This window comes from Oncorhynchus gorbuscha, linkage group LG14 (assembly GCF_021184085.1).
Source record: "Oncorhynchus gorbuscha isolate QuinsamMale2020 ecotype Even-year linkage group LG14, OgorEven_v1.0, whole genome shotgun sequence".
Classification (NCBI taxonomy): Eukaryota; Metazoa; Chordata; class Actinopteri; order Salmoniformes; family Salmonidae; genus Oncorhynchus; species Oncorhynchus gorbuscha.
The window spans coordinates 36,329,235-36,352,179 of record NC_060186.1 but is presented as its reverse complement, the minus strand read 5'-3'; the positions used below and the strand labels follow the sequence as shown (position 1 = coordinate 36,352,179).

At 41.4% G+C, this 22,945-nt stretch overlaps 1 protein-coding gene across 4 annotated transcripts; it reads right to left on the bottom strand.

The window, feature by feature from the left end:
• Positions 1-831: 831 nt before the first annotated feature.
• On the bottom strand, positions 832-21,589 carry LOC123994863 (transport and Golgi organization protein 1 homolog). Of its 4 annotated transcripts, none has more exons than XM_046297919.1 (25): positions 21,184-21,589; positions 20,173-20,306; positions 18,484-18,570; positions 16,298-18,350; positions 15,716-16,018; positions 15,495-15,625; positions 13,521-13,646; positions 13,378-13,399; positions 13,165-13,253; positions 12,982-13,059; positions 12,742-12,852; positions 12,214-12,285; positions 11,993-12,097; positions 11,753-11,875; positions 11,496-11,577; positions 9,602-9,654; positions 9,388-9,478; positions 9,172-9,310; positions 8,800-8,992; positions 8,549-8,616; positions 6,953-7,041; positions 3,324-3,383; positions 3,173-3,219; positions 1,688-2,045; positions 832-1,460 (listed from the first exon to the last, which is right to left on the bottom strand). In XM_046297919.1, the coding sequence occupies exons 1-25, from the start codon at positions 21,302-21,304 to the stop codon at positions 1,246-1,248; spliced, it is 4,950 nt and encodes a 1,649-aa protein (XP_046153875.1). In that variant the 5' UTR covers positions 21,305-21,589; the 3' UTR covers positions 832-1,245. The 4 variants fall into 4 exon arrangements, with proteins under 4 accessions (XP_046153875.1, XP_046153877.1, XP_046153878.1 ...); XM_046297921.1 differs by having other exon boundaries at positions 11,759-11,875; XM_046297922.1 differs by lacking the exons at positions 832-1,460; positions 1,688-2,045 and adding an exon at positions 2,052-2,982.
• Between the last annotated feature and the right edge of the window lie 1,356 nt (positions 21,590-22,945).

Here is a 22,945-nt window from a genome sequence, read left to right as displayed (position 1 = left end):
TGTCTGTAGACGAGAGCAGGGTTTCGCAAACTCGGTCGTGATTCAAATAATCAAAGCTTGAGGAGTTGATTAATAGAATCAACTGTGTAGTGCTTGGGCAAAAGGACAGAGTTTGGGAAACCCTGGGCTATTGAATAAGACTCAAACCCTTGTATGCCCTTACTTTTCCCTGTGTCATTCAGAACCACTTTCAGTGTACAGTATGGTGACAGGCAGAGCAGAGCCCAGCTACACAATAATTTGACAGCCTCGATAACAGTGTACATCATAACATTCCAGATATGCCAATAATCAGTCAAGTGTTTTGGTTGCAGTAAATAGTCAGTGGGTACAAAGAAAAGTTCTGGGACCTACAGAGAGTAAAACATTTCTAACCAAAGCATGCAATGATATACATTTAATGCAAATAGTCTTTAGTCACGTGCAAAAAATGTTTGGGTTATTTTCTTTTTATTGATAAATAGAAAAATGTGATGCATTCCTGATGTAACAAAACAAAAAGAAACACACGTGAAACAAATGTAATATGACAGGTGTTCAGTTAGTGGGTGATTACTGGCCTTTCACATGTAATACAGCTACCCATACAAAACAAAATGCACTGTCAGACATTTCCTTTCAAACTAAAATGGATCGTAAAAGTTGTCATATGCGTAATAGAAAACTGCAGTACCTTTTACCAGTTTTATTAATAAAATGTCCTAAGAACAGTAAAGTACATCTGACTTTCAACTTACCCAACTTTCCCTTTCAGTTCATTCTGAAGAGAGTTTTGGGAAGAGCTCAGATAATATGGAACTTCTGAAATGATTGATCAAGCAACCCAAAAGCTTGGGGTCCATTTGTTTTTAATAATAATTTCCACAGGAAACCATGATAACATTGTGAAATGAATACAAAATCAACATAACCTTTTTAAAAAGCTCAGTCACACAATAGAAATGTTATTGCACAATAGGACTTCTTGCAGAGTAACAAGCCTCAGTACTACTCCTTCAAGTCTATTACATTTCAGACACGAAACATAAGACATTGATTTTCTGATGCTTTATTAGGAACAAACTTTTTTAGATACTTCTGTTGTTCGCAAGTATATCATATATTTATTTTCAGCTAATTAAAAAACACAAAAGGAAAAAATAAAGAGATGTATCGTGGTTGATTAACTGTAGCTGGGTCGTTAATGGGTGGTAGGTGTCTAAGGCTCTGCCATGGCAGAGCTGTCTGAGTCCTGGGGGGCAGCTGTTACCTGCTGGGACCTATAGTCTTGGCCCTGGGGGCCAGCGCCGGGCTGGGGGCCCACTGAAGAGTCATGGCCATGTGGGACCTGTGGCTGCACAGGGAAGTCTCTGGGGCCGACATGAGGGTATGGGGCGACCCCAGGGGGCAGGATGGAGTGATCAAGTGGTCCATAGTGCACGTAGGTATGTGGGGGTCCCATGGGTCGGGCCATAGGAGGGCTGCCGGAAACACCAAGGTAGAAGGAAAAATGAACATACAAATGAAATATAATATAATAATATAATAATAATATATGCCATTTAGCAGACGCTTTTATCCAAAGCGACTTACAATCATGTGTGCACTGTAGTACCAACATAACAATAGTATTTCAGTTGTGGTTAGCGTTGCGAATAACAAAGACTCAACTTGAGATAAAAGCTGGGGGCCAGAATTCACCACCTACCGAATGGGGGAGGCACCGGTTCATAGTGAGAAGGTGGAGGAAGGTACCGGTTGTGTGGGGAAAGGGGACTGTAAGCACCAGGAGTTGGAGGCCGATGTCCGGGTGGTATCATGGGACCAGGCGGGTGTCCGTTAGGCGGTGGGGGTCCAGGAGGCATCATGCCTGTGTGTCCGTTGTCTGGTCGGTACATTTGAGGCATGAAGGGTGGGGGAGGAGGGATGTGGTGGGGTCTGGGAATGGGACGGTAGCAGAGTCCGGAGGGCTGGCTGATGACTGGTCTGAGGGCGCCGGGGCTTGAGTCGGGGGGGGACCTGATGGGAGAGACCAGCAGGGAGCCAGGACCCTGAGGTCGAGTGTTCTGGAGGAACAACAACAAAAAATATTAAAACAAAGAATAGCAATAGGTCCATTGTGCTTGTAGCCCTGCTGCTGGCACTAACAATGAGAGCCCCTTTCATCTGATTCAAACAGTTTCGTTAGGTTAGAACAAAACAAACAATTATGCACTGGTGAGAAAAACAACAATATCCCACGATAATAAGTAAAGTTACACAGTCCCACAAGAATCACACAACCAAGTCCTACACACAGATTCAGAATCAGGACCGTTTCCACAAATCATTAACCTCAAAACACACACAGCTTTAAATGATAACACATTTGAGATATCCATCATGTAGTTGTGGCTTTGTAGAACAGTGTCACCAATTCATTCAGTGGGGGTCAGAGGGAGGGTGGGTGTTGTAATATCGGGAAAAAATAAAAAGGAGCTTACAGACGGGCCACGGGGAGCGGCAAAGGTCTTCAGACTTCAATGGGACTAGGGCGGCAAAAGGCAAGCAGTTTTGCAATTGTTGCCGTTCATGGTACTCACTCCAGTGAGCTGCGGCGTTGGCTCCACGCTCAAGGCTTCAAAATATGCATGGTTGACCAATGAGCAGAGTCCATCTCGCCAACCAACCAATGTTTTAAATCACAACCGTTGAGCTGACAACAACCGAGAACGCTGGCATCTACATACAGTAGGCAGAAATGTTCAGTTTACCGCAGCCCGTCTGCAAGCTCCTTAAAACAAGCAACCACGCATGTCAGAATCCAGCCAGCAATGTTAAGGCTGACAACCCTGTGAAGCCACTACCCAGCTGACTGCCACTCCAGCCACTGATCCACAGCTGGGGTAAGCATGCTCACACACACATCCACATCCCTGCCACTGCTGCCTCCAACATAATACTCACTGCCTCTGGGTTCTCTGTGGAGGCCTGGGCCTCAGCCTGTGACTCTATTGGAGCGGTCTGTTTAGTGCAAACACACCCGCATGATGGAGGAACAGGGGGGAGAGATGCACATAAGACCTTAAGGACTCACGGTGTTTCGTTGAAACTTTCCTTCTCGAGTTCCATGTCACTTTTTCCCTCCTGACATTGTTACGTAATAAGGAAGTAAATAACCTGTGGACATTTTCAGTCAATTTGAGACACTTACCGAGCTGCCCAGATCGCTTGGTGAGGATGTACGTGGGGCCATGGTGTCTGTGGAGGAACAAAGGGCAGAATGATTAGAGGAGATTTAGGATAAGGGCTCGATTAGGGATAATACCACATCAACCCTCATTGACAAAAAATACAATCCCTACCAGGTCTAGAAGCCACTGGGTGTTTGTGGTCAGGAGGGTAACGGCCGCGAGGTCGTGGTCCTGTTGGACAATAAATACACGGTGATACATCAACGTAAAACACTGCAATATTCTCAAATCTTCTAGAATGCTAACCTTGGCCCTCCTGGTTGTCATTAGGCACCTGACTCAAGACCGCGTTACTGGTTCATGCTACCATCTATTTACAGCAAAGTCTGGTCTATTTGCAGTCTGAGGAAAATGTTTGGTCATGTCATGGTAGGATATTATTCTTCCAGAACTAGAAGTACCAGTACCAGAATATTTGAGATTCTTCAAAGAAGCCACCCTTTGCCTTGATGACACCTTTGCACATTTTTGGCATCCTCTCAACCAGCTTCATGAGGTAGTCACCCGGACTGCATTTCAATTAAAAGGTGTGCCTTGTTAAAAGTTCATGTGGAATTGCTTTCCTTCTTAATGCATTTGAGCCAATCAGTTGTGTTGTGACAAGGTAGGGGTGTTATAAAAGATGGTATTTTACCAAATAGGGCTATGTCCATATTATGGCAAGAACAGCTCAAATACGCAAAAAGAAACAGTCCATTACTTTAAGACATGAAGATCAGTCAATCTGGAAAATGTCAAGAACTTTTAAAGTTTCTTTAAGTGCAGTCGCAAAAACCATCAAGCTCTATGATGAAACTGGCTCTCATGAGAAACGCTACAGGAAAGACCAAGAGTTACCTCTGCTGCAGAGGAAAAGTTCATTAGAGTTACCAGCCCAAATAAATGCTTCAGAGTTCAAGTAACAGACACATCTCAACATCAACTGTTCAGAGGAGACCACGTGAAGCAGGCCTTCATGGTCGAATTGCTGCAAAGAAACCACTAATAAAGGACACCAATAAGAAGAGACTTGCTTGGGCCAATAAACAAGAGCAATGGAGATGACTGACAGAAATCTTTCCTTTGGTCTGAAGAGTACAAATGTGAGAGTTTTTGGTTCCAACCTTCGTGTCTTTGTGAGATGCAGAGTAGGTGAACGGATGATCTCCATATGTGTGGTTCCCACCGTGGAGCATGGAGGTGGTGTGGTGTTATAGTGCTTTGCTGGTGACACTGTCTGTGATTTATTTAGAATTCAAGGGACACTTAACCAGCATGGCTACCACAGCAGTGATACGGCATCCCATCTGGTTTGCGCTTCGTGGGACTATCATTTGTTTTTCAACAGGACAATGATCCAACACACATCCAGGCTGTGTAAGGGCTATTTGACCAGGGAGAGTGATGGAGTGCTGCATCAGATGGCCTGGCCTCCACAATCACCCGACCTCAACCCAATTGAGATGGTTTGGGATGAGTTTGACCCCAGAGTGTAGGAAAAGCAGCCAACAAGAGACTGTTGGAAAAGCATTTCAGGTGAAGTTGGTTGAGAGAATGCCAAGAGTGTGCAAAGCTGTCATCAAGTCAAAGGGAGGCTACTTCAAAAATCTCAAATATATTTTGATTTGTTCAACACTTTTGGTTATTACATGATTCAATGTGTTGTTTCATAGTTTTGATGTATTCACTATGATTCTACAATGTATAAAATAGTAAAACTAAAAACCCTAGAATGAGTAGGTGTCCAAAGTTCTGACTGGTACTGTGTGTATGTGTATATACAATAAGGTTGGAGTCATTAAACTTGTTTTTCAACCACTCCACAAATTTCTTGTTTACAAACGATAGTTTTGGCAAGTCGGTTAGGATTAAGTTCATCTCTAGGAGACAGAACGAGTCTCCTTCCTGAGCAGTATAACGGCTGCGTGGTTCGAGTACAGGCTCAAAATGGCCAGAAACAAAGACTTTTCTTCTGAAAGGCCAGCATCCCGGAGTCGCCTCTTCATTTGTTGACGTTGAGACTGGTGTTTTGCGGGTACTATTTAATGAAGTTGCCAGTTCCTCAACGTGTGAGGCGTCTGTTTCTCAAACTAGACACTAATGTACTTGTTCTCTTGCTCAGTTGTGAACCGGGGCCTCCCACTCCTTTCTATTCTGGTTAGCGCCAGTTTGCGCTGTTCTGTGAAGGGAGTAGTACACTGCATTGTGCGAGATATTCAGTGTCTTGACTATTTCTCACAAGGAATAGCCTTCATTTCTCAGAACAAGAATAGACTGGCGAGATTCAGAAGAAAGTGCTTAGTTTCTGGCCATTTTGAGCCTGTAATCGAACCCACAAATGCTGATGCTCCAGATACTCAACTAGTCTAAAAGGAGGCCAATTTTATTGCTTCCTTAATCAGAACAACAGTTTTCAGCTGTGCTAACATACTTGCAAAGGGGTTTTCTAAAGATCAATTAGCCTTTTAAAATTATACACTTGGATTAGCAAACACAACGTGCCATTGGAAAACAGGAGTGATGGTTGCTGATAATGGACCTCTGTACGCCTATGTAGATATTCCATCAAAAATAAAAATTAACTTTCCAGCTACAATAGTCATTTACAACATGAATGTATACACTGTATTTCTGGTCAATTTGATGTTATTTTAAATGGACAAAAATAAATGCTTTTCTTTCAAAAACAAGGAAATTTCTAAGTGACCCCAAACTTTTGAATGGTAGTGTATATTTTAAATATAAAAATGTATGGAATGCAGTAACCCCACAAGAGAAAGCAAAGGCTGAAGCTTTTGTCACCTAACGAGTTGCCACACACACAACAGCTGAACGCAACAAAAACACCACCATAATACTGAAAGAGCAAGAGGCATGCAAGAGCGGTTATTCCAAATTGTGAAAGCAAACGGGGGCATAGGAGCATTCTGGATCGTCTGGACACGCAAACACAGGTGAGAAAGATGGCAGTAGAGGGAGAAAAGATGGCAGTGAAAGAGATAGGAAAGAATGTCTTCGAAAATCAGAGAGGACGTAATCAGAAGACAAACGTTAGGAAGAGGAAAAGGTCAGAGGTGGGTACCAGCAAGGAGCAGAATGAGAGCAGTAGGAAGAAAAATAAGTGAATTATTGAAACACCACAGCAGAGGTAAAGACAGGGAAAAGGAAAGCGGGGAGTCAGGGCATACAAGGGTGAACAAGGGGGGTTTGATTGGCTGAGGGATGGTACTGCTCGGCCAATCAGCAGGGCCAAGGCTGTCCGGGGCGGAGGTTCAGGAGACTCCCGATAGGGCTCGTTCCTTCACCCCACAGGGGGGTGGCACCCGTGAACTTCGATCATGAGAGGAGGGGGAAGGGGCACCTCCACTCACAGGTGAGGGCCCGTACTAATCACCTGTTTAGCAAAACCATCAGTCTCTCCACATTGGACCAGCTACAAGGAATACAAATCAAAACCTCAGGAAAACATGCATTTCAGAGGGTGGAAGTCAAACAGCAGATGGGGTATCAGACAGTCAAAAAGTCCAAGATCTAATTTGAAATGCAGTCACAGCTGATATCCAACCGACAAGACAATAGAAATGTCCAGGAACGTTACAGAACGTTCAGATAGAATGATTCTCTGTCCTCAAGAATAGTGTCATATCAGCCCTATTCATTTAATTTCTATCTGCAAGATATGTTCTGACAATTTTGCCTTACTGAATGCAGACGTGCCAGTCGCCAGCACTAAATAACGTGAACTGAGGATGGGTTCTTACCTCGTCGGAGAGGCATGGGAGCCATCCCAGGGGTGGGCTTGAACAGAGGCCTACGGAGCTCATTCAGCTTGCTGGACATGTCAGTCAGTCTAGGGTGAAAAAGAGACCAGGCATTTAGATTCTCAATACTGTACCTCCAAATGTAGACTAATACAGCTTGCAAAACTGTGACCAAAACACTTGCATTTGTGGCCCTTCGACTTGGCAGTGCAACCTTTGGTTCACAATGCTTCTCTTTTTACTTGACTATTATGACTCATTCAAAAAGTAAATGTGATATTGACCAAAAATAAACCAAATGAAAGGATCTGCCTGTCTCCATTTTGAGTGAGCAATAGGTGAGGTGCGCATTCTAATTAGCACAACCATATTACCGCTGCTTAAAGTGCAATTCGGAAAAAGGCATTTTGCAAAGCAGCTACTGTTGTTCTAGTTACAGAGAGGAGAGTCACAGCTTTCTGTGAGTATACAATTACATTTCTCAGCTTTCAATATGGAGCTCATGGCACCACTTAACAACCGGAGTAGGCTATGTAGTACATGGTTTTGATGCGCCCGTGGAGTGCACCATTTGCGTGAATAGGGCTACATCCAGTAGCCTGGACGGGCCGAGTGCTGGAAATCTTTTGTAAGACATTACATTTGCTAATAGATTAGCTATCTAGTAACATTAACATATTTAGAGTTAGCAATCTAGATAAGTGTTTTGAGTTTCCACTTCCTCAGGTGGTGTATAATATAGCCTAGGTCAAGGTGTGTAGGCAGACATATCGGATCATTTTGGATCCTAATTGGACAGGTTTCACATCAAAATACCAATCATGCATTCCCTGGATGTGTTAGAAGAAATATCTTACTTTTTGAATCCTAGAATACCACCTCAGTTGGCTTGTCACTGGAGACAAAAAATATTCTACTGGCTACTGTTGATAGTGTACAAAAAAGAAAGCTACAAAGACAACTAGCACTCGTCTTGGCTAGCCTACTGTCGACATATTGAACTCTCCTTCAAAAAGCAGTCTGTCTTAATTAAGGGACAACATACTAAATGTAAAATAATCTTTTACAGGCTTACTTTAGAAAATACATTTCCGCAATTCTAACAAACATTGCAATGTCTTACATTGCAAAATTCTATCCTACAGCTTTTTAATATATCATTAATTAATAACCAAATGTAGCCTATTACTAGCTGAGTTGGTAGAGCAAAGCCAGGGTGCATCTCAAAGGATTTATAAAAAGCGTCTGCTAAATGGCATATATTATTATTATTACTAGCTGAGTAGAGAGAGAAAGCATGCATCTCAAAGGATTTATAAACTTCCACTGACAAAAAAGTCACATTGCACCCTGAGTAAATCTATCCAAATCAATGTTAGAACTCAAGGGCATGCTAATGTAAAGATGGCTAGTCATTATTAGCCTGGTTCTGTATGGAATGCAGGTACATTATGGGACACAGGTCAGGTCATTATATCCGTGCAGTGGCGAAAAATGTATGCAACCAAATCATGTGCTGGTGCCATCAACTAAATAAGCCTTGAGCCCTGCATTGGTATAGCCCAATTGAGTCTGTTGTATTAGTGTTGCACTCACAAGTTACAAAGGTTAGTGTTTTCCTTCTTCTCATCGAACAGAGCTCGCTCTGCGGCGCGTGCAATCACCTAGAGAGAAGGAATAGACATTTAAAATCTCCTGTTTTGGACTAAATTCACCTTACAAATGACTGGCCAAACAGATGACTTAAAAAAAAAGGTCCCGATCCTAATTTATGTGCCATCGATGGAGGTTGAGAAATGAGACATGTTTCTTTAACAAATGGACTAGAAAAGTTGTATTGTACAAACCCAGTTCTCGTGAGATTTCTGCTCCTGCTCAATGATCTGGGCTTTGTAAGACTTCTCGGTCCGTTTCAGCTCATCCTGGATCTCTTTAACGCGCTGCTTACACACCTTGACCTCCTCCTCTAGGGCCTTGCTGTCCACCTTCGTCAGCCGGTCTTCCTTGTTGGGGCGCTCAAACTCCTCCTTGGTCAGCTTCCTGTAAGGCAACACACAAATTAAATCAAACTCTACTTAAAGTCCATTTGAAAACCTCACAGTTAAAGAATACAGTAAAAGACCATTTTTATTTTATTTTTTTACATGCTGTGGAACCATGGAGAACAAACCCTACTATAGTATTAACGCATGAACTGCACCGCTTCTGATTCTACTTACTGCTGCAAAGCATTCTCCTTCTGCTGGTACATCTCGGTCATGATGTCATTCTTCTGCTGCAGGGTCTTGTACTGGTTCTCCAGGTGGTTCTTGTCACTTTTCACCAACAAGATGTCATGCTCCAGCTTCTGAAATTGCTCTGTGGCGAAAACAAGTTGATAGTGTTGAGAGAGAAAAGGTAGTGATGCATATCAAATTCTAGTTGCTGGGACATACCTTCCAGCTCTTTCCTGGACTTCTCTTCATTCAGCAGCTTGGTCATGAAGTGATCGTGCTCTTCCTCCACAACAGACAGAGTGGTCTGGACCTGTGGAAAGTTCTGCCAACAGTTAGTGCAAGAGCTGACACACTTCTTGGTTCTGAGCACGAGTTTTACCTGCCTTCAGGTACACAGAAATCTGGGTCCGTTCAAGAAAGAACTCAGTCTTACCCGAGAGACGACCATCATTTGCTTAATGCGGTTTTGGATGATGTTCTGCTTGTCTGAAACAAATAATTGTAAACACAGTGACACGTTTCAGGAAAGTAGGCGTATGTACCGCGTCAATAATTCACAGGAACATTTGAATGTATAACTATCAAAATGCGTTTTTGTTTTGCAAAATGCCTTCTGGTATGTGAACTTCCATGTGCCTTAACAACAAACTTGTATACCATCCGTAAATACGAGTAAAAATTGTAAACTACGAGCCGAGTTAGTTTAGCCACGGAAAAAGGAAGGAACCTTCCCTTTGTCTTGATTGGCTGAGATAATGGATGAGCTGGACGCGCCATTAAACGAGTTTGGATTGGTCTGCCATGTAGCACGCTTTGGTCTATAACATGAGCTTCTCAGTATGTGTAAATGATCCTTTCTAACGCAGATTTTTTGAAAAGATACTCTCCACATTTAGGAGGACCAAGTTTTGAAATCAGTGGACTGTCCGGTGGAAGCAGAGTATGATAGCAAAGTCGATGGAGAAAATTCAGTGGTTTGATTGCAAATATGCAGAGTTTCTAATTTTGTCAGAAAGTCGTTTTCTCATTGCAAAATAAAGCATATTGTTAGCTAGCTAACGTTAGCTGGCTGGATCGCCAGCTAATGTTAAGTGTATGATCTGTGTAATAATATTATTCATATCACAGATGCATTTGCATTTCTAGTTATAGCCTAATGTTAGCTAGCTAGGTTAACATCGAACAAGCTGGTTAGTTTTAGCTACCAGTGTATTCATTCAAGGTAGTAACGTTATGAGTTGGGATTATGGTTAATTGTTTAGCTAGCTAGTCTAAACAAAAGACTCCACTATGCAAGTAACCAGATTTTATTTGATATGTGTGTGATCACCAGAGGCAGTAATATGTGAAGAACATGACCTGCATAAAAGTCCAAATTAGGATATAACGTTAGGCCAACGAGACACTGTTCAAGTACTAAAATTCTCCAGTAGAATACCCTGCTTTTACTTCGTCACACTAATATCCGTAAGCTATTTTCTTAATTTGTATAGAATGATTTTGTTGGAGTTTATTTTCCTGTAATAATGAATACTAGTTAGCTAAAGTTAAGACTGTCAGGTATATGATATGGTCATTATTTGAACTGGCTAGCCAACTAATAAGCTAGAAACAAACAAAACCATTGTTTAGAAATTCTTGGTTTGCTCGATTGACATATACAAAATTCAATTTTTAAATGTTTGGGTTTATTGGTGTTAAAATACACCAATATGCTATTTTGGACCACCAGGCTGCTGATGTCATGCGGCCTGTCGTTTTTGTGATTCGATTTTTTCTTCATAATAGAATGTTCATGTCACTGCGACAACTGTCTACAGACATGTCGATAGACGTAGTGTAAACCAGCCTTTAGTCTTGAAATCTTTGGTTGTTTAGTACACGACCTCACATGTGAATCCTTAAAGAGATGGGTGGGTCTAAGGTTAAAGAGGGTGTGAACAATGCTGAATGGGTATAGACAAAGAAGAGCTCTCCAGTATGAGTTACAAGCTATTAACTTTCAAAGCAGAATTACTTTCCCATTGTTCCTCAACTGTAATGTATGATATACCATTTTGTTGCTCCAAGTCTCTACCTTAATCCAATGTAAAAAACAATTAAAAATGTTGATACATAAGACCAAATCACATAACAGTATCCTAATCAGAGAAGGCTGGTGGGAGGAGCTATAAGAGGACTGTCTCACTATAATGGCGTAAACGGAACAGAGTCGAGCACACTCTTTCCATGTTTTTCATTCCATTCCAGCCATTACACGGAGCCTGTCCTCCTATAGCTCCTCCCACCAGCCTCCTCTGATTAGGACACAGTGTCAGGTGACTTACCGTTAAAGGCTTCCCCGTTAGCCACAACTCCACCTTTCAGGTCATCGCAGGCCTCCAGGTCTCCTAGCAGGTCAGATAGAACCTGCCAGAGGTTGAGAAGCACCAATTGAGACACTTTTCCCCTAGAATCAGTCAAAGAAGTATTTTTTTGGAACATAATAAAGGTGACATGTTTCTTTGTCATCAAGGTGCATTTGAGAAGGTGTGAACAGGAATTGATGGGTGTAACAATATCGTAATGTGTAAAAAAAATAAACCTCAACGTTGTGGTCCTTTTGAACGAGGGAATCCTCCAGGTCTTTCTGAGACTTGTGGTAGACTTTGATCTGCTCTCTTGTCTCCCTGTGCTTCTCCTCCCACAACTTGGCAGCATGGTGCAGCTGTAACAAGGAAATGAGGTCATAAGGACGGTGCTATGCAGGCCCTGCATGGCCAATGAGTCCTACACAATGTCTTGAGGCTTAAATTGTGAATCGTTGTTCCATATTGGTACTCACCGAGAGGTTCTCCTCCTTCAGGGTGGCAATATCCTTCTCCAGAACCTGGTGCTGGACATTCCGGGCATCTTCACGGAGCTTGACTTCATCCATCAGAATGGTAGACTACAGATTCAATGATAAGGATAATTAAAAGGAAATAAACACTTTACATTTGATTGTTGCAATGTTAATATATTTGACATATTTTCATTGGGCATGTTCACGTATATGACATATACCTTTGAGAGTGCGTCCTGGGTCTTCTTCTTGCTGCGCTTCAACTTCTCAATGGTTTTGTCCATTTCGGACATCTATGGGCAAAGATAATGATAAGCATAATGACAACGATCTTTCTCTGTGCTCATCAACGAGCCATCCTATTTAGGATAGTAGCTGGCTAATAGTAGCTGCCTATGCTGTCTACATCACGAAAGCAACTGCTCTCTTAGGGTGTCTCTTTCGTTTGCAGGCTGTCACTTTCTCTCTGTGACTGCCCGCACTAGTCCAGGTAGCTGTAGGTGTAATGGATTGTGGTCATTTTAGTCAGTTACCACATTTTCTGCACTAAACTATGTTGAATATTTATTTGCCTGTTGAAAACTACAACGTCCCGAAGTTTGTGCTTGATTTGATTTCTCTCTAGAGAAACGGCACATTGAGGTCACATAATAAACTAACTTAATGGGATTCAAATAATTGAACTGACATCAGAGAATTGGTTGTTCTGAAACATTTTAATTACAGTCAAATCGTTCAATACTACTCACCATATCTTCATGTTTCGCAGTATTGGCCCGCTCTTTGTCAAAGGATATGGCGAGTAAGTGATTTTCCGCATCCAGGCGCTCATTTTGTCTCTCAATCTCTTGCACAATATTCTATTGGATAGAAAAAGAAAATGCATAGTTAATTTAAACATTATGGAGAAGAAAACAATTATAATGAAAAATAAAATAATTGTCAGCATGACAATGACATGTGATCAAGATAATATTTCTCAGAGACACCTCCAAATCCTGGATCTTCTCCAGAGATAAAGTGGCAGATTTTTCAGACAGCTTTTGATTTTCTTTAAGATCTTCACCCTAAGGGGAACCCAGTAGAAATATACTGTCAAAACATTATGTCCCTTAATTCACATTGAACTCAAAATTCTGGATCTTAGTCAGTGAAAAGTCTCTGCAACTTACCCGTTGCTGCAGTTCAGCGACCTTTTGGAGTATCTCCTTCTTCTCTTGTTCAAGCATTTTCATCCTCTCCACCAGCTCTTTTTCAGTAGCTAATAAAATACATGACAAGAATATAAAATCAGTCATGGTTTACACATGACAAGGACACCAGCCTGTAAGCAATATGAATGAGGATTCACTATGCACCCTAAATAGCCAGAGAGAAGAACTTACTTAGATATGACTTGCTTTTGACCTGTGAGGAGGAAAAGAAAAGTGGCAGCAAACAGCCTCCTCAATGGTAGCATACAATACATCATAGAATAACATGAAGCAATCAGAAATTATGAAACAGTAACTGTGCAACAACGACTTACAGATAGAATGCTCCTCCAGAAGAGGAAGCCGATGACCCCGGCACCTGCAGTGACCAGCACGGGTTCACAGAACACGCTGTAGAAGTCTGGACCTGGCTTCCAGTGCTCTGGCAGGCTGGTGACCATCTGGGGAGAGACAGGTCCAATCAGTATGACGACAGCACATATCAGGCATATCAAATAAGTTGGGTAATAGTTGGCCTGAGATGACAGAAGAAAATAAGTGATGTTAAAAACATTGAACTAAACCATCAGGCATTCCAGTGTTCTGTTTACAAGCATGGCTAATGGATATCCCACTAAGCACCTTCTAGGTCAATGCAAAGAGGCATATCTTCAGATCAAATCAAGGTGGGTTTATAAATAGACATCGCCTATAACCTAGTTGTTGATCAAAATCAATAGAGAGAAGATATGCCTTGACCGTATGTAATCAATTGGGATTGGATTGGCCTGGGGTCCTAACACTGCCCATCCATGGTGACCTTTGCACAATACAGAACTTCCATCGCACTCTCAGTGAAATTCAGGGAAAGGCTAAATGAATCACCACAGAGTGGATCTAACTAACAAGCCTTAGGCCTATGTGGATTGAGAGTGCAAAAGATTGCGTCATGTAGCCTTTCACCCTGTAAAATGGCCAATAAACAAAACAGATGATTACATAACATATCACTAGACATGAGCCATGTGTAGATTTTAATGGCATGTAACCTCAGGTGATAGTTATGTAAGGGGAAGCCTTCAAAGCTAAATTCAACAACTTGAAGGTACCTCTCGATCTGAGACCCAGATACAGGAAGAACAGATACTGCTAGTCTGGAAAGTGAGACATTGTTTTAATGAGGAAGAGGACAGGCAAAAAAAAATTGAAACTAAGAGCAATCAAGTGACCCATTCTAGGCTGCAACTATTTGGGAAATGCATTAGGTATTGTTGGACAAAATCATTCCCCAAGACAATGAAGTTGCAAAACAAGATTCAGTTTCAATGTAGCTAGCCAGCCAGCCATATGGCAGCCAAAGACTTGACTTGCCAGCTAGCTACATTGTAGCCAACTACTTACATATTGAAGTACAAGACAGACAGTTGATCAGATTCTGTCATCAGCAAAGTGGGTAATGGGGTTGTTTCTTCCGAATCCATCGCTACCGTACGTTACTTTGACAGTTGAGTCAAGTTAGTTTGGCTTGTGACTTACAATGCAACTCGTTTGCGTAAACCCGAAAATCCTAATTTCACCAACTGATCAACGTTGTCGACTACTGTAGAGGATCCTTCATCGTGGTTCTATTTACCCAGGAGAGGACAATATGTACCTATCTTTCTAGCTACTATAACCTAAGCTTGAAGGTTAGCTTGCCTATGCTGGCTCTGCTTCGCCAACAACATGTCTACTAGCCTCCTTTCAGAGTTCTGAACGCGATTACTCTCTACGCAAAGCCTGGTAAAACGAGCGGCGGAGTCATTTATATCCCACTCAATAAGCAAAACACCGGCTGTGGACACTTCACTTCAGCCTACACTTCACTAGAACACGTATAGTGCTTCTACACCTGCATTGCTTGCTGTTTGGGGATTTAGGCTGGGTTTCTGTACAGAACTTTGAGATATCAGCTGATGTACGAAGGGCTATATTAATAAATACATTTGATTTGATTTTGATTTGTCTACAAAAAAATGGGAAAGGATCACTGAACGGGGCTGCATTCAGTACGTTTTTACGTTCTGGAACGTTTAATTTAACGGAAACAGTGCTGTACTCAACTACCAGTTGAAAAAAGGGGAAGGGTTGGGTAACGCTGTCAGCATGGCAAATCCCCCCCCCCCCAAATAAAAATAATACATGCATTGTCCCAGCAATAATAAAATAAGTATGAATACTTGAGTCCTAAACACTACATGCAGGCAATTAGTCAATTACAATGGAAAGGAAAGCCCATTCACAAGAGAGAAATATATGAAGTAACTTACCATAACACCATATATTCCAAGATACTCATAAAACAGGGTGATGAGACGACCAGATAAAATTAGCACTGATACGAATGATGAACCACTCTGCTCATCTTCATGGAAATCAGTGACAGGTGACTCCAGAGATCCTGGAAATACAGCACAAGCAAATTAGGTTAATGCATACAGTTTACATCTCACCACAATTTCAAAAGTAGGGAAATATAATGAACACCTACCTGAGGGAGGGTGATCCATGTCTACGCTAAGTCCCATGTCCAAGGTATTTTCAAAAATAGTTTGAGGGCCCCTCTGGATTTCTTCTGGAGTTTTAGAGCTTGCCTGATTGTCTTTGTTTCTGTTCAAGTACCCACTATCCTCCTCAATGCCCATATCTGGCATCTTGTGACCATCATGGGCAGGCTCCTCAGGTGCCTTAGTCTCTTCACCCGTCTCGGTCACAGTGAGGTTATCCTTGTCTGTGTCCTCCACAGACTGCGGGAATGTCTTCTCTTCCTCCGCATCATCAGACATATTCCCATCTTTTGAAACATTCAGAGAGGTGCAAACAGTGAGTAAATGTTCATGTATTACAATCTAAATGGCATTGTCAGGAAGTGTATTTGTTCTGTCAACAGATTACGATTTACTTTGTTGTACTTCTTGGGCATTTCTTAAATACAGCTTATTCTGCAAACCAAATCTCCAGGCATTATTATCATGTCATTAGCAATGTAATGAGACTTTCCAAATATTTATTTAACAAAAGGTTTTAATCCTCCTATACTCTAACATGAACATAAACTGAAAAAAAACATTACCTGTGTCAGGGTGTAGTTGACTGCCCACTGCCATGGGAGCACTGTTTCTGGCCGTAGTGTACTTCTGACTCAGGGTGAACACCAATTCCTGGAAGTCGTCCAAGATGGAAGGTTCCTCAACAAACTCACCAGCCTCCTGCTGCAGGTCAGCGTTCTCCTGGGCATCCAGCATCCTCTCAATCTCATCCAGGATTGGGGTTTCAGAGGCTTCCAAAATGGCTTCCAGCACCTTTTCAATGTCCTCACTGGTGTTTGTCTGGGACAGCCGGGCAGCCTTCAGCTGCAGGTCAGAAAACAGGAATTCCACCCTATCCTCCTTGAAGTGGTCTCGCAATAGTGTCAGCCTCAACACATTGTCACTGTATTCAATCTCCTTGTTTGGAAGGGGATCCAGAACTTTATCTTTAAGTGAGGGTGTGTGGCTTTCAGCATAATTTTCAGTCTCATGCACCTCAGGTTCTATGTCAATAGCCTCGTCATGTTGGACCACATCCAACACATCACTGGATACAACATCGGTTTGTGTATAATTATTGAGTTGCTCTGACCCAAATTCAGATAGACTTTCTGTGTCATTTTCATCCGTGTGCTCAGTTTTGGATGAAGACAATACTGCATTTTCATCCTCTAGCAACTGTTCCTCAATCTCTTCCCACTCTAGGTGTATTGAATCATCCTCCTCTATGGGGAGTTCAAGATGGCTCTCTTTCACCATTGTGTTTTTACTTGGATCTGGGATCTTCTGGTATGGTTCTCGCAATAGTCTTAAAAGCTCTGTACCACCCTGTTTAAATGTATTCTCTACTTGTGATAAATCTATTGACTCCTCTTTTTGTATGGGGAGTTCTTCAACAGCTTGTTTCTGCTCTAATTCGTTAATTTTACTATCAAAGTCTGAGAGCATGTCTGTCTGTGAGAGCTGTTTAAGGACTGGGCTGTCATCTACTGTAAGATTCTCTGCTAAAGCCTCAGTGTGTTCAAAGGGACTCACCACATCAGCAGGAGGTGTTGAAGGTTCAGTGTCAGCTTCTTCAGTTTCATCCTCAAACTGCAACATCTGAGAATCCTCATCAGTTACTTTGACAACATCCTCACTGAAATTAGAGTCTGCAGGTTGCTCAAAGATTAGCTCAGAGGAAGTAGAACAGCCAAATGACTCCTTGGGTTCTTCAATTTTGGGAGGATGCTCTGGTGTAATCTCACCTTCGTCATCCTCCTCATCTTCCTCTGAACCGGCAACATGAGCTATTCTTTCCCCACCACTGACAATGTTGAAAACTGTATCACCAAATGCAGACCACAGGTTATTGTCCTTGGAGTCCTGTTTCAGTGTATGAGGTACCTCTGATAGACTGTTTTCCTCTGTATGATCAGATTCCAGAATGTTCTCGTGTTCCAAATTTGAACTTTCTTCAGAAAAAGCCAGCAATGGAGTTTCCCTGAGATGATAATCACTTTCCTCATCCTGCTGATATTCAGTCTTGTCACTTTCCTCGTCATATGGAGTCACCTTCCAAGTGACAGCATCAAAAGCTATTCCAAGTGTGGTTTCTAACTCAGGATCATCTTTGGATAGAGGTTCTGAGGTTTTTTTTTTGATCTCACCTTCCTCTGGTTCAACAATACTGTACGGCACAGAGTCCTCTGTCCTCTGCTGATCTTTCTGAAGGTAATCTTTGATCCTCTCAGCTGTGGTCTCAAATACAGTGTTATATTCCACTCCCTTTGTGTCAAGAGTTTCAGACTGAGGCAGAGAGGACTCTAAAGCCTCAACATGTCTCAGATCATCATTATCTAGAACCTCTACAACCTTATCAATGTCCTCAGGAACATCCCTATCAATCTCATCATTTTCTAACAATGTCACTTCAGGTGGAGGCTCATCCACTTCCACCGTGGTGCTCTCAGCACTTTTGTTTAGGTAAAAAGTCTCTGTGGTTACTTGCACAGATTCCTCCTTGTCTGTTAACAATAAAGATGAACCTAACAGTGAATCAATGTCATAACTGTCAAACTTATCATGTCCAGTGTCAAAGCAAACAAAGTCGGTTTCCTGAAAAGAAAAAGAAAACATTGTTTGAGTCATACTACCTATTTCAGAAAGAAGTTCAGTCATTCCAGATAATGTTTTAAGCAATGATGCATTGGCAGTAGTGAACTAGGCCTACATCTATTTATTGACTTACCTCAGCAGGAATCTCCAATTCTTTTTCAGTGTATATGTGATTGATTACGAGTTGGTCCTTATTGAAGTAACCAAAGCGGTTACCAACCTATTGTAAGAAATGGAAACAAAACAGAGAATGAAACATGTTAACAAAACAGAAAAAGCTTCAACATTCCTTCTAGACTGCAATGTTATCACATAAAGTACCAGTAAAAAAGTTTGGACACACCTACTCATTCAAGAGTTTTTCTTTATTTTCTACATTGTAGAATAATAGTGAAGACATCAAAACTATGAAATAACACATATGGAATCATGTAGTAACCCCCAAAAAGTGTACAAAAAAATATCTAAATATTTGATATTTTTCAAAGTAGCCCAAATCAAATCAAATTTTATTGGTCACATACACTTGTTTAGCAGATGTTATTGCAGGTGTCCCAAAATGCTTCTTGTGTTGTTGAACCAGGAATGCTTTTCCAACAGTCTTGAAGGAGTTCCCACATATGTTGAGCTCTTGTTGGCTGCTTTTCCTTCACTCTGCGGTCCAATTCATCCCAAACCATCTCAAATTGGGTTGAGGTCGGGAGATTGTGGAGGCCAGGTCATCTGATGCAGCACTCCATCACTCTCTTTCTTGGTCAAAAAGCCCAAAACAGCCTGGAGGTGTGTTGGGTCATTGTCCTGCTGAGAAACAAATAATAGTCCCACTAAGCACAAACCACATGGGATGGCGTGTCACTGCAGAATGCTGTGGTAGCCATGCCAGTTAAGTGAGCCTTGAATTCTAAATAAATCACAGACTGTGTCACCAGCATAGCACCCCCACACCTCTTCCATGCTTCACGGTGGGAACCACACAAGTGGAGATAATTTGTTCACCTACTCTGCATCTCACAAAGACACGGCAGTTGGAACCAAAACTCTCAAATTTGTACTCATCAGACCAAAGGACAGATTTCCACCAGTCTAATGTCCATTGCTCATGTGTCTAGGTCCATGCAAGTCTGTTATTATTATTAGGGTCCTTCAGTAGTGGTTTCTTTGCAGCAATTCAACAATGAAGGCCTGATTCACACAGTCTCCTCTGATCAGTTGATGTTGGGCTATGTCTGTTACTTGAACTCTGTGAAGCATTTACTTGGGCTTCAATATGAGGTGCAGTTAACTCGAATGAACTTATCCTCTGCAGCAGAGATAGCGCTGGGTCTTCCTTTCTTGTGGCAGTCCTCATAAGAGCCAGTTTCATCATAGGAGTTGATGGTTTTTGCGACTGCACTGTTCTTGCCATAATATGGACTTGGTATTTTACCAAATCTTCTGTATACCACCCCAACATTGTCACAACACAACTGGCTCAAACGCATTAAGAAGGAAATAAATTCCACAAATAGAATTTTAATAAGGCACACCTGTTAATTGAAATGCATTCCAGGTGACTACCTCATGAAGCTGGTTGACAGAATGCCAAGTGTGTGCAAAGCAGTCAACAAGACAATGGGTGGCTACTTTGAAGAATCTAAAATATATTTTGATTTGTTTAACACTTTTTTGGTTGCTACATTATTCCATGTGTTTTCCAAAGTGTTGATGTCTTCACTATTATGCTACAATGTAGAAAATAGTACAAATAAAGTAAAACCATTGAATGAGTAGATGTGTCCAAACGTTTGACAGGTACTGTAATTAAATATTAACTCATACTTACACTCCCTGCCCATATATTTGTCCTTTGGCCTGAGAGTTTATAGTAGACATATATAGTCTCTCCTTTTTTAAATGGCAGAAACCGACAGTCTGGTCCGGTGAAATCGCTAAAAGCTTTCCCCTGGCACAAGAGCACTGTGGAGAGGAATGATTCAAAGATCAGTTGTTTCACCCCTACCAAAGAATTCAGCCCATTACCTCAGGGTCCATCCTTTGTGCCCCATGCACAAAATAGAATACAAATCACTAAAGCAAGCCTTGTTTTACCTGCTTCTCTTTTTACAGAGCCATAGTATCCAAAAGGAAAGCCAAGCATTAAGGTTAAATAGAATATTGTTTTTGTCTTGATAAGGTAGATGTAAAAAGAGAAGAACTTGCAAGCAGAGGAGTTAATGACATGCCAGTATTTTATGTACACAATAGCTAGCTTTATAGCTAACCAGGCCTATACACCATCTTGCAATTTGCTTCCTAAGCCAACAGAAGTTTGATATATTTATGGTCCATTTAGTAAGTCAATATAGAGGTTGATTACAATCAAGCTAACATCTCTTATTATGTGTAGCTAGCTAGTTAGTTAAGAAGACTGCCAGATCAACTGGCAAGTTGTCATGTAGCTAGTTAGTCAATGTTCACAAGTTTGGAGTAACTATGGGCCCTTGTGTGGCTTTGCCTTTGGTTTCAAAATATATAGGCCGAAAGCTTGTTTACATTGTGCAAGCTACTAACGTAGTTACTACAGAAACAGTTGTTGTAGTTCCAGAATTTGGCAACTAGACAGGCAGTAGCCAACACAGGCTAAGACTTCGCTTCGGCTACAATTAAGCAAGCTTAAGTTACAATTAAGCAAGTTTAGGTTATTATGTATTGGTATTTACAACTAACGTTAACGACAGTTGCGCTAGATTAGCCGAGTTCTTCCCTTTGAAATGACAACACCAGTCAAGCTAGCTAGCTATGGAAAGATGGAAGCATCCTGAAAGTTCGCTTGAGTTCAGCGCCAAGTACTTACTACTGCATTCCTCGCCTGCACAGCTTTTGAAGTCGGAGAATCTGATTTCGACTGCGGCTTTGGATATGAAATGATGAACACATAAAATAAAAATGTATACGTAAGAAACATTTACAGCCATGTTGGTAATTGGGCTGGCTGGTTCTGCTAGAGCATGAGCAGATGAAGCCTACACGTCGGCAAATCCAAGGCTGGAACAATTCGTAGGATGTTGATCGTAGAGGCAAATATCAAAATCTGGGCAGATAATGTCACAAATAAGAGCAAGGACATGAAACCAGAACGCATAATAAAAGCTTCTTATTGCGTCACGATATAAGTTCTGTTTCGGGTTTATCACGTCTTTGTTGGATAGAACTAAACCGTCCACAAGTTTACTGACAAGTGAACGCAATATCCCATTCGATTTGACGATTTGACGATCATCAAAAGACTACCGCAGATTTCTCATTTTGATACATCAAAACATTTATATTACATTTTTACATTTACATTTAAGTCATTTAGCAGACGCTCTTATCCAGAGCCTGAAAAATTCAGACATCCAGTGGATATGTGCATCTACATTTTTAGGGTAGTTACTTTATAAACTAATTTAATATTAACCTGTAAAAGTCAGAATTGATCAAATAAATGTTAATACAAATGCCTAGTTGCTGGACGAAGCTACGGGTTGGCGATCCAGTTGTTTTTGTTTCACCTGTTATCAAAATAGTAGCCACTCCCACCCGACTAGACTACAATCCCCCCCCATTAAACCTGAGGACATAATTTTACTCATATTTGGGAGGACCCTCAATGACGGTAATGATCCAAGATGCATGTCATTGCCAATGAAATGACAAAAAAAAGCATTGCAACAAATTACAGGCCAATACAAAAGACAATTTATTTAATTACATTTTTTTATTTAACATTTATCTAGGAAAGTCAGTTAAAAATAATTTATTATTTAGAATTACGGCCTACCCCGGATAAACCCGGACAGCGCTGGGCCAATTGTGCGCTTCCCCCCATGGGACTCCCAATCACAGCTGCGTGTGATACAACCTGGAATCGAACCAGGGTCTGTGTAGACAGAAGCTGTTTTTCAGTCTCTCGATCTCAAGGCCATCAGACTGCGAAACATCACTAGCACATCAGAGGCAGCTTCCTATAGACAAAGATTTGGAATCAATGCCAATTTTAGAAATGGATCACTGCCACTTTAATAATATTTCCGTATCTAGCATTACTAATCTAATCACGAACCAGCTCGAAGTTCGTAACAAAAATGAGACAAGGTGGAGATAAGGAATAACAAAATATATTTATTAACTGAAGTAAACTAAGATAAATTAACAATGGTGAGTGTTTGTGTGCATAAAGGTGATAATGAAGTGTGTTGAAAGGTACCAAAGCAACCAAACGGCCACAACCAAAATCTATAAGTGTGCATGCATGGAGAGTCTCCCCAATGAATGGGGAATTGGTGCATTTATCCGGGGACACACCCGGGCCCAGGTGTGTCCCATGTCGCTGACGACCCTCCCAGCTCCGCCCGCCAACATCCTAATAAGGAAAACAAGAGCAAAGCGAAAAAATACGGCAGACAATACTGCACTCCACACTATTCTACGGTATCTTAGTCACTTTTAAATTGTGTTTACATATTGCATCACACCATCTCATATGTATTTCTGTATTGTATTCTATAAATCAAATAAACTGTTATTAGTCACATGCCAGTGAAATGTTTACTTACAAGCCCCTAACCAACAAT

Coding starts and splice junctions, on each gene's coding strand:
- LOC123994863 (XM_046297919.1), bottom strand. CDS start 21,304: ATGGCTGTAAATGTTTCTTACGTATACATTTTTATTTTATGTGTTCAT. Junction 12,853..12,981: donor AGAAGATCCAGGATTTGGAG/GTGTCTCTGAGA, acceptor TCTATCCAATAG/AATATTGTGCAAGAGATTGA. Junction 12,098..12,213: donor CCCAGGACGCACTCTCAAAG/GTATATGTCATA, acceptor TTGAATCTGTAG/TCTACCATTCTGATGGATGA.